Source organism: Leptidea sinapis, chromosome 9, assembly GCF_905404315.1.
Source record: "Leptidea sinapis chromosome 9, ilLepSina1.1, whole genome shotgun sequence".
In the NCBI taxonomy this organism is placed as follows: Eukaryota; Metazoa; Arthropoda; class Insecta; order Lepidoptera; family Pieridae; genus Leptidea; species Leptidea sinapis.
Window position 1 is genome coordinate 8,457,594 of NC_066273.1, and position 25,374 is coordinate 8,482,967.

At 36.5% G+C, this 25,374-nt stretch overlaps 2 protein-coding genes across 3 annotated transcripts in view; one reads left to right on the plus strand and one right to left on the minus strand.

Annotated features, from left to right (window-relative positions):
• Positions 1–9,816, plus strand: LOC126966269 (DNA-binding protein RFXANK-like). Its single transcript, XM_050810251.1, has 5 exons — positions 1–308; positions 415–607; positions 3,457–3,586; positions 8,208–8,355; positions 9,554–9,816. The coding sequence occupies exons 1-5, from the start codon at positions 86–88 to the stop codon at positions 9,601–9,603; spliced, it is 744 nt and encodes a 247-aa protein (XP_050666208.1). The 5' UTR covers positions 1–85; the 3' UTR covers positions 9,604–9,816.
• LOC126966229 (2-hydroxyacyl-CoA lyase 1) overlaps positions 9,703–25,374 on the minus strand; it is a 20,977-nt gene continuing 5,305 nt past the window's right edge. For both annotated transcript variants that reach the window (XM_050810184.1, XM_050810182.1), the window contains 8 exons: positions 21,314–21,460; positions 20,392–20,614; positions 18,457–18,617; positions 16,568–16,753; positions 15,340–15,525; positions 12,727–12,829; positions 11,754–11,886; positions 9,703–10,573 (listed from right to left, as the gene is read on the minus strand). In XM_050810184.1, coding sequence (XP_050666141.1) covers positions 10,354–10,573; positions 11,754–11,886; positions 12,727–12,829; positions 15,340–15,525; positions 16,568–16,753; positions 18,457–18,617; positions 20,392–20,614; positions 21,314–21,460 — 1,359 coding nt within the window. In that variant the 3' untranslated portion in view covers positions 9,703–10,353. The remainder of the gene's footprint in view (positions 10,574–11,753; positions 11,887–12,726; positions 12,830–15,339; positions 15,526–16,567; positions 16,754–18,456; positions 18,618–20,391; positions 20,615–21,313; positions 21,461–25,374) is intronic.

Consider the following 25,374-nt stretch of genomic DNA (forward strand, 5'->3'; position numbering starts at 1 on the left):
TTGTGGTTCGCAGTTTCCACCTAATAACAGTGTACCTAACTCTAATCTTTGTTCCATCTTCTTAAATAAATCATAATAAATAAAAATGGAAGAAGGTGTTTCTGTTAAACACGAAGATAGGAATGTTGATATAAAGCAAGAGAACTTGGAAAGTTACACGTTTGAATATGATTCTGGAAGTCAAGATAGTAGTAAAAGTGGCAGTGGGGCCTACCAGAGATGGGCGCCTAATTTAAATGGAGTTAGAAAGAGTGCATTTACGCCGTACAAATCGGTCCAGTGTACTGCGCTTACAAATTTACAAAGGGGTAAAATCAATTAATAATTTTTATGGTAGTAGTAATAAATTACTATTGATTATCTATTTTAGAAGGATTAGAATTAGTGTTCAAGTAGTCAAGGTCGGTTTTGTAGGTAACACGCAGGCGCGAGTTCCTGAGCTGCCTCAGCCCGATTCTAGCTTTCATGCGAAGGCTGGTCGTGGTGAAATCACCCGCGACGACGTTAAACTGGAGCAGTATGTTGATATTACTGATGAACATGGACTCACTGCCCTGCACTGGGCAGCTAGTTATGGACAATTAAATAGCTGCCAGGACGTTGTTTGGTAAGATCTTTTGTTTCGAATGAATTGCTTTGTTTGCTGTTCCTAAGTCCTCAGACCTACATAAAGTTTGAAAGAGATAATTTTGTGTTGATTACTAAAATGTATTAATATGATAATTAATAAAATTAGTTAGCCTCACAATTTGTATGTGGATTATAGGTTTTGTTTTAAATGATTGGGTTGGGTATTTGGGTAGACAATTCCATCTTTAAATTCTACAGTTATCATCTTGTTTCATCATCAGTATCTCAAGACCTTATGATTTGTGTTTGCATCTTTGAGCTTGAACTACTAGGAAGAACCTCTTTGCCTTTGACTAATATTCTGTGCCTCATATTTTATGATGAAGGTGTTAATCATTGGATGAGGGTGGGGATGGGATACATTTGATAATGTTCTTTGTGCCTTTATCTGTAGCAGACAGCGACTTGGTGGTATATGTGCAACCACTCTTGGATTAATGACTAAATTGCTGTCAATTTACTACTCATTTGATACAATCTTATGATGTGAGACACCATAATATTATTAGTGTATGTATATTTTGTATAATCCAAAAAGATGGAATGGCAAGCTATACCTGGTCTGATCCTGTACTTTTTAATGACTAGTAGACCCAATGGACATTGTCTGTACATATAAATAGAATACTGCTTTTTTGAATGAATTCGTCAATATTATTTTGGGGAAACTAGAGAGATCACATTGCTAGGTTGGGGCTAAGAGTGGGTGATGAGTTGTACTGCTTCGGAAGCTAAAAATGACTTAGTGTTGTTGGCGGTGTGTGAAGTAGCGATGTCACAATGTAGGAGAATGCGGCTTTTTGGTCGTCTTTTGCAAACTTTTTTAACACCCTGGGTAAACAAATGGTAGAATACCACTCGAACTTTACACTCTTTTGATCTTCAAGTGGAATTGTGAAGATGGGACCTGTAGCTGAGAAAAAAATGTGATCATTTTTTTATCAACATTTCTTGCCTGCCTCACTTTTGTTGGCCTGTTCTCATTTTCAAACACTCATTCACAAGATTGCTGTTTGTTTTGGGTTCAAAATTATACAATAAATCCATGTTTCGCCTTCTGTGCCAATGTCATAAACAGCATTAGAATGTAGTGGTCGTATTTCATTAGCATCTGTGAGCACCATTCCATGCAATCCCTCTTCTGCTCCGCTGTCAGTTCATGAGGGATCCAACAACAACAAAGTTTTCAATTCTTTGTGTAAAATTTTCTGAAGTTGGCTCATACCAATCCTCCTTAAGTGTTCGAATTGTCTCATACCATAGGTAGTCTGCTGGATTTCTTCAATTAGCCGCTTAACAATAGCCACATTATTTTCAATTGAAGGCCGCCCTTTGTCATGTAAACAAACCTGACCTCTCTCAAATTCAGCAAAACATCACCGGTGCTCAAGGTGCTTTTCTCCCTAAAACATTTTGAAGACAAGCGGCACAGTCTTGCGGAGAGAGAACTTTTGAAATCATAAAAAATCAACACTCTAAAATCTTTTTGACTTAATTCCATTTTCATTGCGTTCATAGAACTTTGATGTGTGATAAAACAAAATTGACAAATGATTTTTGATTGACACCAATTGTTTTTTTATTACTAAGAAGGTTGCAACATTTCAAAAAATATAACATTCATAATTCAAATATTTAGCATTAGCTAGAAGTGCAAAACTTTTAGTGTGCCCCATGTATAATATAGTTAGTGCAATTTCTCCAATCTGGTGTTGAACATGGCCATAGAGTCTTGAGTCGTAAGCAAATCTTATGGACCTCGAGTAATGTTTAGTAAACCCTGTCAAATTCCTATATTTGTAGAGAGCAAGTGCAAGGCAGTAAACAGTCTCTTAGTTTCCTGTATAAAAATTCACATTCAAGACATGCAAGATAAATAAGATTTAAAAAAAAATTGTTTGAATAATAAAATTAATATTTAAGGAATACATTTGAAAAAAAGACAAATCATGAAAGATGCTTTTTGCATTATTTGTAAATTAATATTTTATGTGTTGTAAAATATAATAAAATGAAACAAAAAGATCTTGATTCTTAGGAGCCAATAAAGCATTCTAGAACATTAACAAATTGTGTGAGTGGAACTAGTAACATTTAGATACACAGAAAAAAAATCATAGTAATAATAATAAAGCAATACCAGTGGGAGGCTCCTTTGCAGGTGATGGTAGTAGTCTAGTAGGCTAGATTATGGGTACCACAACGGCGCCTATTTCTGCCGTGAAGCAGTAATGTGTAGGCATTACCGTGTTTAATCTGAAGGGTGCCGTAGCTCGTGAATTATTATGGGCCAATGACCCAATACCAAAATATTTTCAATATTAATAATTACTGGGCCAATGAGACTTAACATCTTATGTCTCAAGGTGACGAGTGCATCTGTAGTGCCACTCAGAATTTTTGGGAATTTTCAACATTCCTGAGTGGCACTGCATTGTAATGGGTAGGACGTATCAATTACCATCAGCGGAACGTCCTGCTCGTCTTGTCTCTTATTTCTATAAAGAAAAAGGAATATAAAATTACTAAATCTACATGCGAATATTGAAAATGTTTTGGTAAATCTGAAAAATTCATATTATTCACACTAAACTGTTGGTATACAGTATTAGAAGCAAATTTGTTGCCTCGGTAGACCAAAAACTACTACTAATGGTAAATCCACCATTGCATAAATCTGAACGTAAACACTCAAACCATACAAACATGTAAAGAAATGTGTAGGTCTAATAAATCTGTCCCCATCTATCACACTATAACTCTGTGTAAAAACAAACAAATAAAGTTCTAGCAGTTAATGTGTAATATATAAGTATGTGTTATCAGGAGTGGCGCCAATGTAAACATGCGGGGCCCTGAAGGAGAGACAGCCCTCCACCTGGCTGCAGCTGGTGGGCATCATGAAGTTGTTAAGTTTCTACTGAACGAAGGTGCCGATGCTGATATACAGGATGATGTATGTTTTTATAATGTAATAATATGTAATTATTTATTTAAAGTACTTAATCACTTATTTTGGTTTGACAGAAAAGGAGGATAAACGAGAATACCTGGTGTTAAGTGATCACCGCCGCCCACATTCTCTTGCAACAAGGCCGGCAACGCTCCTGTGAATCCAGAGCGTTGCCGGCCTTTAAGGAGGGTGTAAAAAATTAAATATAAACATCCAGGAACATTCTTGTTACAACTTTTTTATATATTATGTGCATAATATATATTTTCGACTTGGTAAGTCCTTTGTGGGACAATTTTAACTATGCTTTTACAATATGATCCCAGAAAAAGATATAAAAATAAATAGTAGTTAAAAAGATACTAAAAACACGCTTTTTATAGAAAACCGAGCTAAAAAGTAGAAAATATTTCCTACTCTTTAGTTTGGTTAAAAGTGTTTTTTAAAGAATTATTTGTATTGTAGAATTACAGATTCTCTTTGGTATTAGAAAATTTCCTAATTAATATTAAATTATTAATTAACCTATTTATCATTACAAGATAATGGTTGAACTTTAAAATTAACATCAATTCCTGCCTCATTAACGATAGATGAAAATGATATAAATAACAAAAATTTTTTTTACAAATTGAAAAATGGAACTATTTTATCAAATTGATATCCTCGATAAATCTACGAAGTTTGAACGAAATCTGGCCGTTTAAAGTCGATCATAATCGCGCCCAAACGAGTCGGTTTCAATCAAACACACATACAGGTGAAGCTAATAAAAAGCTTGTAATAAGACAATAATATTTATATGAAATTTTCGATACGCAATCTATCGTCACCCCAAACTAACCCAATAATGTATGCCCATTATTTTAGTGTTCCCACTGATAAACAATGCACGTGTTCCGCTATTGGTATTGTAAGAAAAATTAAATATCTGGGTATCGTGTTAGATGAAACTCTTCCGTTCAAATATCACATCGAAGCTTTGTGCAATACAATTCGTAAGTTGATTTATTTCTTTATAAAGTTAATATAGCAGATACAAAAATAATTAGAGGATTATCTATGTCAATCGATTGGTGGAGCAGGAAAAACATTGTTATCAACTATCGAGAGAGAGAGAGAGAAATAATATGTACTACGAAAATGAGACACCGATACTACATATGGTTCAACGACGAAATCCTTACGACCTCATTCGATTTCTGGCCTTATTTTTGCTATTAAGAATTGCTATTTCACTTTGAACTTATAAAAAGAGTCCGTTAAATTCTGTACAAATTAGAACAAAGACAATGGGATGTTGGCATACAAAAGTTAACGAAGAAAGGGTGTGGGACTTTAGTCTTTATGTGCGCAGTATTTTTGTTTTTTTTTTCGAAGTATTTTTTTAATATTATGTGGTAAGTTGCTGTTTTTATATTACATCTAGACTATATTTCCAAGACATTAGCATAATTATAATAGCATGATATATAGGATTTGTTGATATAAAATAGTGTCCATTCAAACTTAATAAAGACTGAAGCGTAAACGACGTTTTTGGAATATGTTTACTTTACTTGAAAAATTATCGTAAATTTTTATTACAGTACTAGTTATTTTGCCCAAATATAGCACAGTTACATTTTATACGAGGGCGGCACTGAAAATTTAGGGAATCAAGGAAGTGACAAAAAATTACTATTTAAAAATGTATTTATTGCTTTTCGAAGTATTTTCCGCGAAATTTGACACATTTTTCCATACGATGGAACCAATCATTGAAGCAACCATTTCATTCGGAAGTTGGGGTCTCCAAAATGGCCGTTTTGTAGGCGTCCACAGCTTCTTCAGGTGATGAAAATCTTTGACCGGGCAATTTATTCTTTATTTTAGGGAAAGTACAGAAAACAGTCTAATAATTCTATGTTTTCTTGCTCTAAAAACTCTTTTGTTGTGTGCGCGGTGTGAGAGCTCGCATTGTCGTGATGGAGGATGAAGCGGCGGTTGCAGTTCTCTTTGCGGAGTTCAGAAACGACCTGTGGCAAACAAATGCTAGCATTCTTCCTCCATTCTGTATTAACTGTTCTTTGTCCCTCAAGAGGAATAGTCGCAACATGGTCGGTTTTGGAGACAAACGTGGCCACTATTTTTTTTGCAACATCCGTGAACGATCAATTTTTGTTGGCTTTAACTCAATTTCGAACACCCAAACTCGTGACTAGTTTTTTTTTTCGGGTTCGTACGCGTATATCCAGGATTCGTCACCTGATATGATGTTGTATACAGCATTTGAGGATCCTGCGTGGAATCTTTCGAGAGTTCTGACGCACCAACGCACGGCACCACGCCTGAATTTCGCGGTATGTCACATGTCGATCTTCTTCAATCAGCTTACGCACAGCATCAACGTTTTCTTTGGTGACTGTAGTTTTTGGACGACCTTGACGGGGATCATCACTGAGCTTGACACGTCCACGTTGAAATTCAGCAAACCAGCGATAAATTGTGGTTTTGGATGGGGCTTCATCACCATATGCAGAAATCATCCGGTCAACACACTGTTTTTGTGTTAAACCACTTCGAAAGTCATAATAAATCATCGCTCTAGAATTTTCTCGAGTCAATTCCATTTTCTCAACGACTTAACAAGTTTGACAAGAACTTGTGACAAGACCGAGAATCTTTTTTTAAATAAATAAATGGTATTCGATTTTTAAAACCAAGGGGTTTTCAATTAAAAAGATTTTAAAATGACAGGAACAGTGTAAATATTCCATTCCCGATACTTTTAGTGCAGCCTATGTATCACACACAAGCAATCTAGCGATCTTCAAGGTCGAGGGATTCTTCCCACACGTCCCAAAATAAGGCGATAAGAATGACTTATCGGGTATATTGGGACAGCTGCAGATTATTGACAACTAATTACTGACAGTAGAAGGTAGTAATTTATCTCTATCTCTAGATAGTTTATTGGGAACGGCCGTTTGTCTTTCGGAATGAATATCTCAAATTATTACTATGAGAGCATATTTCAGTTTTAGGAAGAGCATATTATAAAGTTGATGACTATTTGCGTTTGGTATTACAGGTATATTTAAAGTATTTTAAAATTATCTTGGAGGTATGTTTAAGTTATAGTAAATGTAACAATTTAAGTTGGAAAAACACCTTATGGAAATGTATGATATATGTTATGGTAAATAATAATTATTATTATTCTGCATAAATGAAAACATCATTGTGCATTATAATAAGATTCAACAAGGAAATCATGTATCTGTTTAAAATAACTTTTCAGGTGGAATTGAGCCTGCAATCTGTTGCTTTGACAATAAGATACTAATGCTATTTCTAACGGTTTCTTTATCTTTACACAAAAACAGTTCCTGAGTAGCCATGCATATTTATTAATACAATTCCAGCAAACTTCGGAGAGAATCGTTATTATAATAACGACACACTCTTACTCAAATTATCTTGACCAAAACTATGCATAGCCTACTCAGGGTGCAAGACAACAACATATTTAATACAACATACTTACTTAAAAGGTGGAACGCTGCCAGTATCTTCGGAACCTTGCCTAAAGGGACTCCTTTTAATAATATATTTTAGTTATTATATTATTTTTTAAGGTTTTTAGTTTTATTATTCTAGTATATATATATTTTTTATTTCTGTATGCAATTTCTGTATGTAAATATATGCATTTTACTTTTTTTTTTCATTTTGGATTATAATATTATGTTGTTTTTCAGTATGTCGCTATTGTACACAAAAACTTACTTAAACATACATAAATACAAATAAACATCAATGACTCGGAAACAAACATTCATATATTCATCATATAAAATGATTGCACCTACCGGGATTCGAACCCGGGACCTATAGCTCAGTAGGCAGGGTCACTAATCACTGTGCTATAGGGGTTGTTATGAGCCCAGCAACTATAATTCGTGAGCATTGAGTGTTGCACGGTTTACTATGCTGAGGAATGAATAACTTTTGCAAATATGCAGTGAACAGCAGATTACACGTTTCCGCCTTAAGTGTCATGGATCACCACCCATCGTATTATTACTCGAAGTTAAAATTAAAGCAATCGCTGGCGTATTAGTTGTAATCCGGGCTGACCTATTATCATGTTAACCCCATGTCGTTGATGATAGACATAAAATGATATAACAAACCAATGGGCTCCTAATATTACAACAAGTCGAGGACCCCACAGAGACTGGTGTTATTTATGTGTGTGTTAAAAGGGGATGTGTATATCGGGTATTGTTTCCAACAGTTCATACTTTTTATACAAACGCCCGTTCGTGATTATGGCGTTGTGACACATTTTTTTTTATGCAATTTTGAAATAATAGGTATCTTGTGGACTGTATCTAGGGGGGATCCAATCTCGTTTTCGTCTTGTTGATCACTATGTTATTCAATATATTTCAAGAGTCGAAACACGAATAAAATATCTATAGAAAAACAACATCACACCTTTGAGCTTGTTTCTTCGTGATTTTGTGCACTTGCTCTAGTTATGGTGTAGGAGTGAAAGGAATCACCATGGTGTTCACCATGCCACTATTTATTGTATTGTGAATGTAAGTGGTTAATATTATTGTTTATATTCCAGTCCGGCAGTACCGCCCTCATGTATGCAGCAGCGGCAGATTTCCCCTACACTTGTAACGAACTCCTCATCCGAGGAGCTGATCTCACACTCACCAACGACTATGATCAAGATGCTTACACTCTCACAACTACCAACAACTGTAAACTTGGTAACTATCACTTTCTATAGTTTAGATTACTTCATCATCATCAGACAGAAGACGTCCACTGCTGGACAAAGGCCTCTCCCAAAGATTTCCACGACGATCAGTTCTGCGCTGCCCTCATCCAACGTATTCCGGCAATCTTGACCAAATCGTCGGTCCATCTTGTGGGAGGCCTACCAACATTACGTCTTCCGGTACGTGGTCGCCATTCGAGGATTTTACTGCCCCAACGGCCATCTGTCCGTAGAACTAAGTGTCTTGCCCACTGCCACTTCAGTTTCGCAATCATTTGGGCTATGTCGGTAACTTTGATCAGAGATACGGATCTCCTCATTTCTGAGTCGATCTTGCAGGGAAACTCGAGCATAGCCCTCTGAGCAACAATGAGCTCATAAAGCCCATAGTTTGCGACCACGCCTTGATACCGTTAGTCATCACTGGCAACACTCTGGTTAAAAACCTTCGTGTTCAGTCACTGTGGTATTTGGGACGAGAAGATTTTACGGTGTCAGTGATTCACTTACTGTGAATGTATGAAGTAATCCATTATGTAATTACTTATTGAATGTAGACACAGAGTGAGTCACAATAATAACCATCATTAGTTTTGTGAAGTGAAAAAATCTTGAAAACATTGAGCACTTCTCTTGGGATGGGTATAAAATGTTAAACTCGCGTCAGGACACGTGGTTTGATCGAAAATTCGTAAGACAGTCGTTGAAATTATGGATGAAAGATTTATACTTGTAACTAATTATAGTTCGGCTATTTAACTTAATGATAATATGGTCATTGGACCAGTGGTTGAATCATTGATTCCGAAGCCGAAACACCTCGAGTTCTAGGGATCGAATCTCAGCCGTGAAATATTTTTACAGTTTAATTATTTGATCATTATGTCATTTAATAAATACTAATATACTAGAGACTACTACCGCCTCGGAAACAAATGGCGCTCTGAGAGAGAAGAAGCGGCGCAAGAAACTCTACCAGAATTCTTTTTTTTCTATTTGCTATTGCTATAAAATAATAATAATCTAGTCCCAGACTGTCCGATCACTTAGATATTCAGCTGTGGAGTAGGAGGATTTACGATAGAGCAATTTTTTGCGGACGTCCGAATTGTATTTGTAAAGTTTTTGTAATTACACTTAATAAAATTTTATGATTTTAATTATTTAAAATTCTGTATCTATTTCAGCACAAACTGTGATAGAAAATTTTCTTATTGGCTGCCTCAGCAAAGTGTGAAGAAGTGTTATATTAGTGGATGTTCAGTTTGCTTTGGATCACCGATCACAACACAAGCCAATTCGTTTGCTACAGTGAAGTAAAATAATAATACAGGGATTTAGTTTATAACAAATTAATATATATTGTTCGACATAATAATATACAAAATATGACCCCATGTTGTTATGAATAACTCAATAGACAGACAATATAAAGTTATCCATATCACAATTACTTTTATTTACAAACCCATATGTTAAGCACCAAGTATGAAATACCACTACCTGTACACAAATCAAATTTGAAAACAAAATTTAAGAACGATGCGGGACTCGAACCCACCCGCGACCTGTCGCGTTCCGAGGGAGCACTCTTTCCACTAAGCCAACTGTTCGAGTGACGTATCGTTGATAACTCTTGTGTGTCTAAAAAATAACAAATTGCTTATGTTTGAACAAAGAAATCTTAGTCGATTTCCTAATATGAAAATATTAGGATTGAGCAGGTTATCAACTGTAAAGTAGATCCTGTAGATGATGCCACAACCTGAGAGTTGAACAAGTTGAACGGTTGGCTCATTGGAAAGAGCTCACGGAACGCGAGAGGTCGCGGGTTCGAGTCCCGCATCGTTCATAAATAGTATTTTCAAATTTAATTTGTGTAATTAATCCCGAAAGTGTGGGTTATCACTTTGAAATATAGCAAATTATTCACCACTGCCTGTATCAAAAATATCCAAAATTCGTATAAAATATTCGCAGATTAATATCACAGCTTGGATTCTGTAAGCCAATTGAACGTCTGTGGTTTCCTGTTTGCTTGTGGACTTATCAAGATATTGATGATACTGGGTCTGTCGGTCAATTTGATTGACTCTTTGATTGCTTTCTCAATGTCTTCGACTGTTCGACAGAGGTAGCCCGAGCTGCCAAACATTTCCATCATCTTTTCATAGCGTACTTCGGAGGAAAGAGCTGTCGGTGGTGTACTGTAAATTATAGAAAAAGGATTGATTTTTCTGGAACTGAGATATGATCACATTAACACTCTATTGTAACTAAATCTAGTACTAATCTCAGGAGTGTTGCCACCTTTCAAGCTATTATTGTTATTTTAAGTAAGTTATAAGACCCTCATACTAAGAGCGCCTTCTCACTACGTCCGATCCGAATCCAAGAAAACACGGTCCGAAGTAGTCGTAGAACTATTTCTATGGTAGTTTACGCACTAGATCCGGCTTCCGTCATCCAATTTCTTTTCGTCAACCGTAACATACCGTATCCGTACCCGTGAAAACCGGACCGTTTTTCACGGGTACAGATAGGACGTAGTGCGAAAGCGCTCTAACGGCCGTTCCCAATATACTAAAACTACGGATAGAGATAAATTACTACCTTCTGCTATCCCAATATACCCGATAAGTCATTATTATCGCCTTATATTGGGACGCGTGAATTGCAATTTCCATACAAACTTCTATCGCTGGTAAGCTATACGTCCTCCCATTGACAGACAGCGTGTACGGATAAGGTGAGTTACCGTCGATAAGTTTATTGGGACAGAAAAGTCAACGACAGTTACGATTTTTATCTCAAGTAGGCCACAACCGGAGATAGACTGAATATTGGGAACGGCCGTAAGCCTCTGAGAAAGGACGATTCTGAGCTTATAGAAGAGCTGTAGTTGTTTTGAGTATCTGGCGGTTTGGTATCAGTTTGTATGTCAGTCATCAAATCGCATCAGATGAGTACATTGAACAGTGGACATTACATTTTAATAGGTTTTATTTAGGTGGTTTATTGTTCTAACGGTAGCTACCATTTTTTAATAATATTGTGTAAGTAAGTTTATCTAGACCCATGCTTTAAATCCTCTGTTAAAGATTCTAAAGCAGGCAGCTTATTGCCAATATTAAAACTAGTGTTGTAATGCAATTCAGTACAACATTACAACACTCGTTTGGATGATGTAATGGTTACTAAGACTGGCTTTTTTAATGTTAGCAGTAAGCTAACTGTTAGTTGTTATAAAGTCTTGTATGCAACTGTTGATAATTAGGTATTAAAACACTCATGTGATACTATTATCACATTCGTGTTTTAATACCCCTTATTACACAACAGTTGCATACATAACAAATAAAGGTAGTATATACTGCAATGTTTTACCATTGCCCCACATCTCCGGCCGACTGCATATCTCGCAGCATCTCCTTGTCAAACCCGCCGTAGATCCCGCTGTTGTTGACGATAATGATGATCACCGGCAACTTGTATCTGAACATTGTTTCTACCTCCATTCCTGAACAATTTATTGGGTATTTATAACTTATACAATATTTATTAACGATACGAATTGGATGCACTGATCCTTATAGGAACAACTGTGATGGAGATCTTCTAAATGGGAGATTCTTGTCTTAATGGAGCAAACGAGCGTACGGATCACCTGGAGTTAAGTGATCACCGCCGCCCACACACTAACGCAACACCAGAGGAATCACAGGACCTTTGCCAGCCTTTAAGGATTAATTATCATTAATGACTTAATATTTTTAAGAATGGTTATAACTGTAACTTTAACATTAATTATGTGTAAATCTGCGGTCGATCTTTTTTATTCGTAGATTCGCTAACATAAATTTTAATTAAAATTACCTACACAACACTGAAACTTAAAAACACATCAGACCACACTTTTTGAAAGTAATTATAATTAATTAAACAGATTAAAACAAAATTCAAATTGAAATCGGCCCTTCTTATATCTTTAAACGAGCAATTCTTGAATATATATATATATATATATTATATATAATCTGAATCTCGGAAACGGCTCCAACGATTTTCATAAAATTTTGTATACTTACAGGGGATTTCGGAGGCGATAAATCAATCTAGCTAGGTTTCAATTTCAAAAAAATGTAGTTTTATCCGTATATTAATGAGAAACAGCTACAATAACATTACAATAAATGTAAGGTAACTTTCGGCACTTGTTATATTGCCTATAATAGCTCAGATGGCACATTGGGTAATCCGGAAAGCATTTGAATCCAGATGTCGTATTAGTTTTTTTTTGTTCAAGTTTTGTACATTCTTAATAATCCGAGCAAGGATCGAATGTATGAAATGAACGTACCTGAAAATCCGAAAGCCGAGTCTCCTTCAACACATATCACTCGCTTGTTCGGTTCGTAGTCCCGGCAGTACATCGCTGCGGCCACGGCAAATCCAGGACCGACCTTTAAAAATTATTACAAATTTTTATTATTATTATTTTATAATTAATTTTCACAACTCTTTTTCCGAACACCTTCTGTCCAATACAAACAAACATAAAATAATGATACATAATGAAGTTGAATGGAATGACACCCTGGCCCATACGGCAAAAGAGAAAGCCGATCTCTTGTGCACTCTTTTCGCCTCCAACTCGACTCTTGACGACAACGAAAAAACACCGCCGACCATCCCGCGGTGTCAGAGCTCTATGCCTGAAGTACAGTTCAGACAGAAAACTGTTAGGTGAGCTCTGTTTTCGTTGGACGTCAGGAAGTCGAGCGGGCCGGATGGCATTTCTCCAATCGTGCTTAGAACGTGTGCCCCTGAGTTGACGCCGGTGCTAACTCGTTTATTCCGGCACTCTTATTCTAAAGGCGTAGTCCCTGACTTATGGAAGTCAGCCCTTGTCCATCCGATCCAAAAAAAAGGAGACAGTTCGGATCCGGCAAACTACAGGCCTATTGCTATTACCTCCCTGCTCTCCAAAATCATGGAGAGCATAATTAGCCGTCAGCTCTTGGTATATCTAGGGGGTCACCAGTTGATCAACGACCGACAATACGGGTTTCGCCATGGTCGGTCGGCAGGTGATCTTCTGGTATACCTAACACATAGATGGGCAGCGGCTATTGAAAGCAAGGGGGAAGGCCTGGTAGTTAGCCTGGATATAGCGAAGGCCTTTGTTCGTGTATGGCACAAGGCGCTCCTCTCCAAACTTCCATCATTTGGGTTTCCCGAGAGCTTGTGCAAGTGGACCTCCAGCTTCCTCACTGGGCGCAGCATACAGGTCGTTGTCGACGGATATTGCTCGAACCCGAAGCCCGTGAATGCTGGAGTGCCCCAAGGCTGTGTGCTGTCTCCCACGCTGTTTCTTCTGCATATCAATGATATGTTGGACACCTCCAACATTCATTGCTATGCAGACGATAGCACTGGTGATGCCTTATACACTGGCCATGCAGGTCTCTCTCGGGAAATCGTCGAGTCCTCTCTTGAGAAGGTCGCGGAATGGGGAAAATTGAACCTTGTCCAATTTAACCCCCAGAAGACTCAAGTTTGCGTTTACCACTAAAAAAAAACCATTTGTCGTATCACCGCTCTTCGAGAACACTTCTCTTAAAACCGCGCCTAGTATCGGAATACTGGGTCTCGAAATCTCGATTGCCAATTTCGTGATCATCTGGAAGGCAAAGCCAAATTGGCTTCAAAGAAACTGGGCGTCATTAATAGAGCACGGCAATACTTCAAGCCGGCCCACATACTAGCGCTCTACAAAGCGCAGGTCCGGCCACACATGGAGTATCGCTGTCATCTCTGGTCTGGCGCACCCCAGTATCAGCTCGATCAAAACGACACACGAAACAGTCAGCCACACTTGGTATTAGCAAAATCTGTGACGCAATATGTTAGGTCGATAATATAACTAGTAATTGTAATCAGATAGTTATTTATTGAAATAAACACTAAAATATTACAAACACCAGTTTGCCAAAATGGCTAAAATTAAGGACTTATATTATATAAATACTATGTGCTGTTTCTTAATCAAAAAATGTTACCGGAGGCTGGGTTGTGTGTTGCCTACCGATTTATGAGAATAGATTGTGAATGCTTTATACTTTGTTGTGTACATTCATACATACACAATAAAGTTAACTGATAAACCAGTTTCTTTTTGGTTATAGTTTTTAAATGAAGTGATGCATCTATCTGTAATAGTATCTAAATGTAGTGATGCATCTATCTGTAATAGTTCCTAAATGTAGTGATGCATCTATCTGTAATAGTTCCTAAATGTAGTGATGCATCTATCTGTAATAGTACCTAAATGTAGTGATGCATCTATCTGTAATAGTTCCTAAATGTAGTGATGCATCTATCTGTAATAGTTCCTAAATGTAGTGATGCATCTATCTGTAATAGTTCCTAAATGTAGTGATGCATCTATCTGTAATAGTTCCTAAATGTAGTGATGCATCTATCTGTAATAGTACCTAAATGTAGTGATGCATCTATCTGTAATAGTTCCTAAATGTAGTGATGCATCTATCTGTAATAGTTCCTAAATGTAGTGATGCATCTATCTGCAATAGTTTCTAAATGTAGTGATGCATCTATCTGTAATAGTTTCTAAATGTAGTGATGCATCTATCTGTAATAGTTCCTAAATGTAGTGATGCATCTATCTGTAATAGTTCCTAAATGTAGTGATGCATCTATCTGTAATAGTTTCTAAATGTAGTAATGCATCTATCTGTAATAGTTCCTTAATGTAGTGATGCATCTATCTGTAATAGTTTCTAAATGTAGTGATGCATCTATCTGTAATAGTTCCTAAATGTAGTGATGCATCTATCTGTAATAGTTTCTTAATATAGTGATGCATCTATCTGTAATAGTTTCTAAATGTAGTGTTGTATCTGTCTGTAGTGATCATCTTTATAATTATGTTTAATTAAGCTAAACTTACACCCATAGTACCAAAAGTGCCAGCATCCAGGCGATGTCTGGGTAGATTGTTCAACAATAGACCTCGTCCGATGTCCATAGTGTTCGCACCTTCACTCACTATGATGGAGTCTTTGGGAATGTTTGCTTGAACTGTTTTAAATACTGCGAAGTAGTTCAGTGGTACACTCTTATCATTTGCTTGTGCCTGTAAGAATAATAAAACATTATTTGGTGAAGAAAGTTTTTAAGATTGGTATGCTAAGTTAAATATGGTAATATAACACAGGCAGGGCAGTTGACCTCCATCCTTAGCAGAAGTCACAACAGTATCGTTAGTAATAAATTGGGAATTTACGATTTAAAACACTTAATGCTTTGAATGCATAATATTCAATTTTTTTTATCTATATACACTGTGCTGAATTATTCCTGTACCATATTTGACATTGATATGCAGTAAAATGCAGACAACACTCTAAATTTAAAATCAAAATAACCCTTAACATACAAATTCTTCATATTAAATGTTGTCAAAAACCTTTTGGACCCCTTGACTTATTTATTTTACCAGTAAACTAGGGTCATTGACCTGAACCTGGTCCAATGGCGGATAGCTTGCATCATCTGAGCGGCGCCGGTGGCGGTAGAGAGCACAGCACTGTCATTGTTATTGCTTTTACATTAAAAATTTCGTGCTCGCGTGTGAGTGATAGTTTTAGTATATATATATGTGTATATATATATCTTATATATAAAATTCTCGTGTCACAATGTTCGTTCCCGTACTCCTCCGAAACGGCATGACCGATTCTCATGAAATTTTGTGAGCATATTGAGTAGGTCTGAGAATCGGCCAACATCTATTTTTCATCCCCCTAAATGTTAAGGGTGGTCCACACGAATTTTTTTGTCATTTTTTTTAAATTTGTTTGATTATGAGTCAGCATTAAATACATACAACTTCAATTTTCACCCATCTACGATCAAAAGTTACTTTTGTATCGCGATTTTAATATGGGCAATACAACGTTTGCTGGGTCAGCTAGTATATATATATATATATATATATATATATATATATATATGTCTTTGTTTGGTGCAGCTCCCAACTAGATAAATAATCTTTATTCAGAAAAACGACAGTTTAATTGTTGTGGGAAGAAGTACAAAAGTAGGAAACTTCACCGGCGCGACCGAGTTAAGGCACTTTCTGTACTTTAATATCCGCACATAATACAATACCTTACCTCCACAAATTCAGTATTTTTCTTCTGTTTCTCTTTAAGTCCTTGCCACCAAGCGCCGTCTCGTTGCAGTGAAAATTTCTTGTTGGACAGTCTCTGTGTCAGCGCCTCGACGAAAGGCTTGATATCAGAATGTACAGCAACCTCCGATCTGACGCTGTTGTGGAACTCTTCAGGCGAAATATCCACCTAGAAAATATTGGAATTATGATATGACAAGAGTGCCAGTAACTGACCATAAAGACCGTCAGAACTATTTTTGTCAAACAAATAAAAAACAAAATTATGATATAAAGATTTTTTAATTTGCCCAGAGTCCAATAAATATTAAAATTATGAAAACGAATTTACTCCACAAAAAACTTGTTAGTTTAAGTGTACCAGAGAATATGGCGTGTCTAAGTAGTACCTTTAATAAAAAAATTATAACATGATCTAATTGTTACGTACCGGTTAAGCAATATCATTTTTAAAAGGGTAATATAAAAACTGTGGGCTGACTGCCCATTGAGTCTAGCTACAAGTGAAAAAATAAAACTTCCGTTGAATAAAAATTCAATAATAATTGATGTATAACAAGATAGCATGTCGGTGATGCGACCTTGAAGGCTTTCCTCTTCTTGTTACAATTAATAAACATAATCGGTATTATTACAATAAAAAAAATTTAAACATGGCTTTAGGCACGTTTTTGTTAAACAGTGACCAACTATAGCAACGTCAGTCAATAACGCAGTCTAAAGGTGAGCCGGACGTTCAGCTGATGGTAATTGATCGCCCTGCCCATTACAATAAAAGGCCCGTTCAGGAATCTTGCAAAGACCCAAAATATTTGAGCAGCACCACAATTTTTGAGCTCGTCACCTTGAGAGATAAGATGGATATATAGAATAGGCGCTGTTGTAGTAGTATGTACGTACGTACGTACATCAACGGCAATCATGGAATCTAGCCGGCATCCTGTGCAAAGCAGTGTCCCACTGGTAAAAGTTGTTGCAACGGGGCTAGATCAAGTTTTACCAGAGGGAGGCTCCTTTGCACAGGAAGCCGGCTAGATTATGGGTACCACAACGGCGCCTAATTCTGCCGTGACGCAGTAATGTGTAAACATTACTGTGTTTCGGTCTGAAGGGCGCTGTAGCTAGTGAAATTACTGGGCAAATGAGACTTAACATTTTATGTCTCAGGGTGACGAGCGCAATTGTAGTGCCACTCACAATTTTTGGGTTTTTCAAGCATGCTGAGAGGCACTGCATTGTAATGGGTAGGGCGTATCAATTACCATCAGCTGAACGTCCTGCTCGTCCCGTCCCTTATTTTGAAAAAAGAGTTCGCTATACCTGTATTCCTCCTATGTATGCCTGCTATATGGCTGTCAAACCTGGGCATTCACAAAAGAAATATAACAAAAAATAGAAAAGACACAAAAAGCAATCTAGAGAAGCATATTGCGGATCAGAAAACTACAAAAAATACGTAGTGAAGACATTAGAAAGAAAACCAAGCTTACCGATGCACTAAGACACTCGCTAACATTGAAATGGCAATGGGCTGGTCACATTGCACGCTTCACAGGCAGAAGGTGGACAATAGAGACCACCAAATGGAAAGGACCACCAGGTGAAAGATGCACTGGTAGACCAAAGCAGAGATGGGCAGATGACATTGTGGAGTCGGTGGGGAGAAACTGGATCGATCAGGCCAAGGATAGGGAAAAATGGAAAAAGTTGGGGGAGGCCTATACCCAAAATGGGGTCCATAACCAAAATTATATAGAATAAATAATTAAACTGGCCACTTTAAATAAAATTAACACTAGATTTTAAGAACTTTAAATTACTAATATTTGATTGTATATTATGGGTTATGGAATAAATGGCTTATTATTATACCTGTATTATCTTGCAATCTGGCGCGTATCTGGGTGACTGACCGAAGTGCAGCATCCAGTTGAGACGAGCTCCCAGCAGGAGAACCACGTCTGCCTTCAGCAGGGCCTGCGTGCGGGCCGCGGACACGCACTGAGGAGACTCGTCCGGGACTACGCCTTTACCTGGGTTGTACATATGTCACGGTAAGGTTACTTTCAATGTGTATTTACATCAACAAACTGTCGCATTCATCACTTTAACCTTAGATTAAGGATTGGCCTGCAACTAGATACCGAACTACCGAAGAACAATAGCTTTCTTATTACGGCAACTTTTAGATGCTTGTGTGCGTGGCATCTCGACAATCAATGGCATCTTGAAAATTTTGTAACATGCGCTTTTAAATTTCAATTATTAACAAAGTTCAACAGGACATGCGGCAACGTCACACAATTATCGCACTTTACGGTCTAAGACTTTAAACAATTTTTGATAACTAAAACATTTAAATACAATAGATACCTAAAAACTGAATTAAAAAAAAACATGCTAACAATGATTATGTTCACAATGGAACAGACATGCATTGCATTTTTTTTTTTTTACTTTTCTTTCACATATATAATAGTTAAAGTACTCGTATGACTAGTAAAGGTGTTTTCTACGCTGTATAGCCTCAAATTCTGGTAAATATTAACAATGATTGATAGTCTAAAATAATTTTCAATTTATCACATTAACCAATTGACTTGAATGTTCTTATGTTTTCTGTATAAGATAATGTATATATGGGCGCAAATCGCCACCTACCGTCAATTGTTTGCAACTATTGATATTTATGTTTTAGTTTAGGTTAAAATGAATATATTATTATAGATATATCTTAAGTATATAAGATTTAAATACAAATAGCTATGTGTAAACATAAAACTGTTATTTATTAAGGTCTAACTTATTTAATAGACACTGTTTTGACTGTTTGAATTGTTTGAAGATGTTTGATGTTTCATTTATTGTTAAAATACTTAATTGAATGTGAAAATGTTCAAATTAATTTGTATTAGAATTAATATCATTATTCTGTATCAAACTTTATTATTTTATGCATTAAGTCTTTCTTAATTGTATTTCGAAACTTGCTTGAAGCGCCATCTTTTTTTTACCTCGTAATGTTTGTTCAAATTAAATGAACAAACTATTATATAAATCATTTAAAGTTATATAAATTCACTTATACATTTATTGAGCTGTATTTACGAATTATTTTACAATACCTTATTGTATTTGTGTTTTTAAAGAAGTTGTATCTACTCTGTTTCATCAATTGTACGGAATCTATAAAAGCGGTTGTTTTATGTAAAGATGGTTCATATCTATACTAGTAGTTGTGCTTCAATAAACTGAGATATTCTGAGTGTTGTATTTCTTCATGATGGACCCTGATCAAGGAAACCCTGGCGTAACGCCGACAAATATGTATAAACAACATTTTTGACGACCTTTTAGCAGGCGATTGTGGTCTAGTGATCAACAGTGATCACTTATCAGGTTACCTTCAGTGTGATGAGATCGGTCGTAACAAGGTTCGTTACATCTTAGTTAGTTTTGTGTTGCATCTTTTATGAGAAAATTATGGTGACAGGTCAGATCCATTAACTTATTCCATAAATATACCAGTGGGAGGCACAGAGGTTATACAGGATGCCGGCTAGATTATGGGTACCACAACGGCGCCTATTTCTGCCGTGAAGCAATAATGTTTAAGAATTACTGTGTTTCGGTCAAAAGGGCGCCGTAGTTAGTGAAATTACTGAGCAAATGAGACTTAATCTTATGTCTCAAGGTGACGAGCGCAATTGTAGTGCCGCTCAGAATTTATGGGTTTTTCAAGAATGGGCAGGGCTCGCCCTTACAGTCATAAAAATAGTAGTTTGTTTTTCAGCCAAATAAGTTTACCCATAGGTGTTGGTAAGAATGGTATCTTGGTATCATCCACAAGTTTCCTCAAGGCCTCCTCTGCACGGCCATACGCTGCGCCTTTCCCAACGATCACGAGCGGCCTCTCGGCTTTCGACAGCAGGTCAGCCGCCTTCTCCACCAGAGCTGGATCCGGATGAGCCAGTGTCAATGGTCCGGCGTTGTAATAATCCAAAGATACCTTTTCCTCGTCCACCTCTCCCTGTAAAATAATTTCCATCGAGTTATAAATGTAACTTTCCATACTTATTAATGAAAAAAAATATTTGTAATTCGGGTCAACTTTGTAATCAGCAACTGTCAGCTACTTTCATAAATATTGTGTTACACAAATTAAATTTGAAAACAAAATTTCTGAACGATGCGGGTCTCTCAGCTGGTGGTGAAAATTGAAAAGGGCATACAAGATTTATCAACGATACGTCACTCGAACGGTTGGCGTAGTGGAAAGAGCGCTCGCACGGAACGCGAAAGGTGGGCGAGTCCCGCATCGTTCATAAATTTTGTTTTCAAATTTAATCTGTGTAATTAATCCCAGAAGTGAGGGTTATTACTTTAAAAAATAACAGATTCTATATTGTGTTTTATAAGGCTTTAAGGCTTTCATCTATAGTCAGAGCGCGTATCCTCAGATACTTCGGAAATGTCACGCGACGTGGAAAGCATGCCATTGAGAGACTTGTTGTTCAGGGATGTGTCACAAGCAGTTTGCAAGAGGACGCTCCCCTATGCAGTGGACAGACCAGATCAAAGCCCTAACCAACACTCCCCTCAACACATGTGCCAGAGAAGCAACAGCTAGGCATAACTGGCGTAGAATCGTTCGTCGTACGACGTGACCACGACTGCTCTGTCAAGAGTAATCCGACGAAGAAGAATATTGTGTTAACTAGTGACCTACCATGAGGAGTGTGGCAGGCATATCCAGATAGGCGACACCAGGTCTTCCAGCACAGGCCGTGCGCACAGCCCGCTCCACGTGGAGAGGGATCAGTTTCTGAGACGGAGGTCGCACTGCGTACTTACAGTATTGACGGCTTGATTCCACCTGAAATATTTATTTATTTCATTTATTATATACTGATACTTTATCGCATACTTGTGTAAGAACAGTATACAAAAAGGAACATCACGAAAATTATACGAACTACAGGCCAATTACTTTACTTTCTGCAATTGACAAAATCATAGAAAGAATCGTGAGTGATCAGGTTCATCAATTCTATCAAAAGAAAGAGGTAATTAGTAGCAATCAATTTGGGTTTCAAGCGGGTAAAAGTGCAACAGACCTCCTATGTTCTTTCACTGACGAGGTAAATGCTCACTTAAACAACAAAAAAATTGTACTGGCCCTATTTATTGACTTTTCGCGGGCATTTGAAACATTGCAGCATGAACAACTAATCCAAAATCTAGATGATTGTGGAATCAGGGGTCCGTTACTAAAGTGGTACAAAAATTATCTCACAAATCGTACATTTACTGTTAAAGTACAAAATACATACAGTGACCCCAAAATGGTGACTGAGGGAACGGCTCAAGGATCAGTCCTGGGTCCCCTACACTTTTTATCGTATGTGAACGATTTGGGAAACTGCCTAAAATACAGCACGTGTTACCAATTTGCAGATGACACTTGCCTTATTTTGTCAAGTAAAGATATCCATAGAGCATATGAAGATCTTCAGTCTGACTTGGACACGATAACTAAATGGTGTCATGATGCTGGTTTAGTACTAAACATTAGTAAAACTAAGCTCATGATTATCAAATCACACTACATCAAGCACCCTACACCAAAATCTATAATTTCACACAATCATAATTGCCTGCATGGGCTAGAAACCTGTAAGTTTCCTGCAATTGATATAGTGGATACACATAAATACCTTGGCCTAATAATTGATTCAAAATTCAACTGGAGCTACCACATCGAACACATTAGCAATAAGTTACGCCAGTTCCTAGGAAATATAAAAATATTACAAAATAGAATTCCCTTTAAAGTAAAAATTATGCTTTATAATTCATTAGCGGAATCCTATATTCAATATGGCCTAACAAGCTATGCCCGTACATATTCCTCATATCTGAAGCAAATATACAATTTTCAATTAAAAATTTTAAAAAATACATTATCTGCAAATATGTTTCGAAATTTAAAACAAAACGAAAATGAAATATTTAAACATTGCAATATCTTGCCCATTTATCATAAAGTTAAGCAAATGCTATTGAGCCAATACTTTTTTAATGAAAAAATAAGATTGCAAAAGATAGAACATCCTATACAAACAAGAGCCATAACTCAGAGCCGGTTGTCGATTCTCCGGGCCTGCAACGTGTACGGCGAACGAACTGCCGATTACCTAATACCTCGCTTGCTAAATGAGCTGCCCTTCAGTGAGCAGCAAAATTTAAATACTAAAAACATTAATTATAGAATAAAGGACTACCTATTAGATAAATTATAGCAGCTAAGAGAATTTGAACCTGCTAAGTCATATTTATTCGTTTTTAAGTCTTTTAAAATATTTTCACTGTGTTCATTTAATTAATAGCATAAGTTGTTGTTGAGTTGTGACGTATTATTAAGTGTTATTAGCATTAGTTGTTAACCTTTGTGGTTTTTTTAGATGCTAATTAAACCTAGTTTTATATCGGTATATGTAATATGATAAATAAATAAAAAAAAAAAAAAATATATGTATGTTAGTAAGAATGGGCTAAATCTACTTGCAAATATTGTATTTGTTGTTGGTATTGGAATCTTGTACGAACGGCTATTAAGAAGGTTTTTATAATTAGGCAAATTCAAGACCTCTTTATGCATGCTTGTCGTAATACCCAAGATAAATATACTTCAGACAGAAAGAAGTTCTAAGTCTTTATATAGTTTACTAGCTGACGCAGCAAACGTTGTTTTGCCATATAAATTATTTTTAGAGATATAGCCTAAATTACTCCTTATTACATCAGCTACCTGCCAGTAAAAGTCCTGTCAAAATCGGTCCAGCCATTTCAGAGATTAGCCATAACAAACAGACAGACAGAAAAAAATTGTAAAAAATGTTATTTTGGTGTATATATATTCATATACATGTAGTAAAAAACGGTTATTTCAATATTACAAACAGACACTCCAATTTTATTTAATGTCAAAGACCTTAACCGAAGAGTGGTTCGACCGAAACATTTGCTGCCCTGATATGCAAGTGAAAATTTTAGTGTATATTCAATTTTAGCTATTTTTATTCAAAATATGATATAATATCACTTATTATACAAGTCAAAAACTACCATACATTCCAAAAGGTATGCCTCAGACCTGAGGACAACGGGCGCAAAAAAATCAGAGGGATTTTTTTTATATAAAAACATGGTTAGAATGTGAAATCGTACAATAAAATTTATTATTCAATAGCCTGTGGGCGCTCGTTCCATTACCAATCTGTGGTATCATTAAGAAAGTCATTTATGTTATAGTAACCTTTACCACACAAACATTTTTTTTTACAATTCTTTTGAATTTCGTAATATATTTAATTTGAACATTTTCTGGGATCTTGTTTAAATATTTGTTGTATATGACAACGCTCCACAAAAGACTTACTAACTCGACTTAGCCGAGTAGTAGACATTATAAGTTTCTGTTTGTTCCTGGTGTTAACATTATGGTTATGACAGTTTCTAGCAAATTCTCTTATGTGCCTATGTGCATACATACCTACCATTATCAAGGATATATTGAGAGGCAACAGTCAAGATGTTTAAATTGTGGAATATAGCAGAGGTGAATACAGAAGTTGAGAGGCCAACATGGATAAGTTGCAGTACGAGGCAGTCAGTATTAAATCGGCCTTGGCTAATTTGTTTTAAAGAATAATTTGCTATTTTTTAAATTGATAACCCTCCCACCTAGGATTAATTACATAAATAAAATTTGAAAACAAAATTTATGAACGATGCGGGACTCGAACCCGCGACCTCTCACGTTCCGTGCGAGCGCTCAGTCAGGAAGAGGTTGCGTTTGAGCAGGTTATCACCTGCAAAGTAGATCATGTAGATGAAGCCACAACTTGATAGTTGAACAAGACATACAAGATTTATAAACGATACATCACTCGAACGGTGGGCTCAGTTGGATGGGCGCTCGCACGGAACACGAGAGATCGCGGATTCGAGTCCCACATCGTTCATCAATTTTGTTTTAAAATTTTATTTGTGTTTTAAATAAATACAATTTTCAAATAGTTTGCGTTGTAGGGTTTAAAATAAAACAATGTGGGTTACGTCACTTGTACTGACTGCCAAAGTCAAGGTCGAAAGCATCTAAGCAAAACCTGTGAATATCTCGGAAAAACTCACAGTTTTTCTTGACTTGCATGAATAAAGCAAACTTAATTACATCTGGCATACATTATACGTTATAGATCAGAGGGTCACATCACTACGTGGCAAGCGAAACATTAATTTAGAACTATAAAATATGTTATTCATAAAATATTGTATTTAAAAACATCTTTCTAAGCACAGAGCTATATTTATGCTTACGAATATAAGGGGCAATTAGTAAACAACACCAGAAGGCCTACCCATCAACTTATAATTAGCGATTCAATTCCGATGTTAATTTTTTATTAAAACTAACCTTTGTTCGTACAAAGGTTAATTCAAGTAATGATTATTATATAACACAAATAATACTTGTGGTTAAGTAATATCTATCTGCAGTTCAAGGTTTAGCTGTTTAATAAAAACTAGGTGCTGCCCGCGACGTTGTCTGTGTGGACGTCTTATAGCAGCAAAAATACTGTCCGCATCTAGCGTGGTATTATTTAGCGTTTAAGTTGTCCTGACCTCTTGTTAATAATTTTTTTAATGAAAATAAGGAAAGAGATGAGCAGGACGTTCAACTGGTGGTAATTGATACGTCCTGCCCATTTAAATGCAGTGCCGCTC

Bases quoted from the DNA above. Each gene is read 5' to 3' on its own strand.
- LOC126966269 (XM_050810251.1), top strand. From the start codon at position 86: ATGGAAGAAGGTGTTTCTGTTAAACACGAAGATAGGAATGTTGATATA. The intron at 608-3,456 runs GTAAGATCTTTT...ATGTGTTATCAG, and splicing joins AGCTGCCAGGACGTTGTTTG to GAGTGGCGCCAATGTAAACA. The intron at 3,587-8,207 runs GTATGTTTTTAT...TTTATATTCCAG, and splicing joins ATGCTGATATACAGGATGAT to TCCGGCAGTACCGCCCTCAT.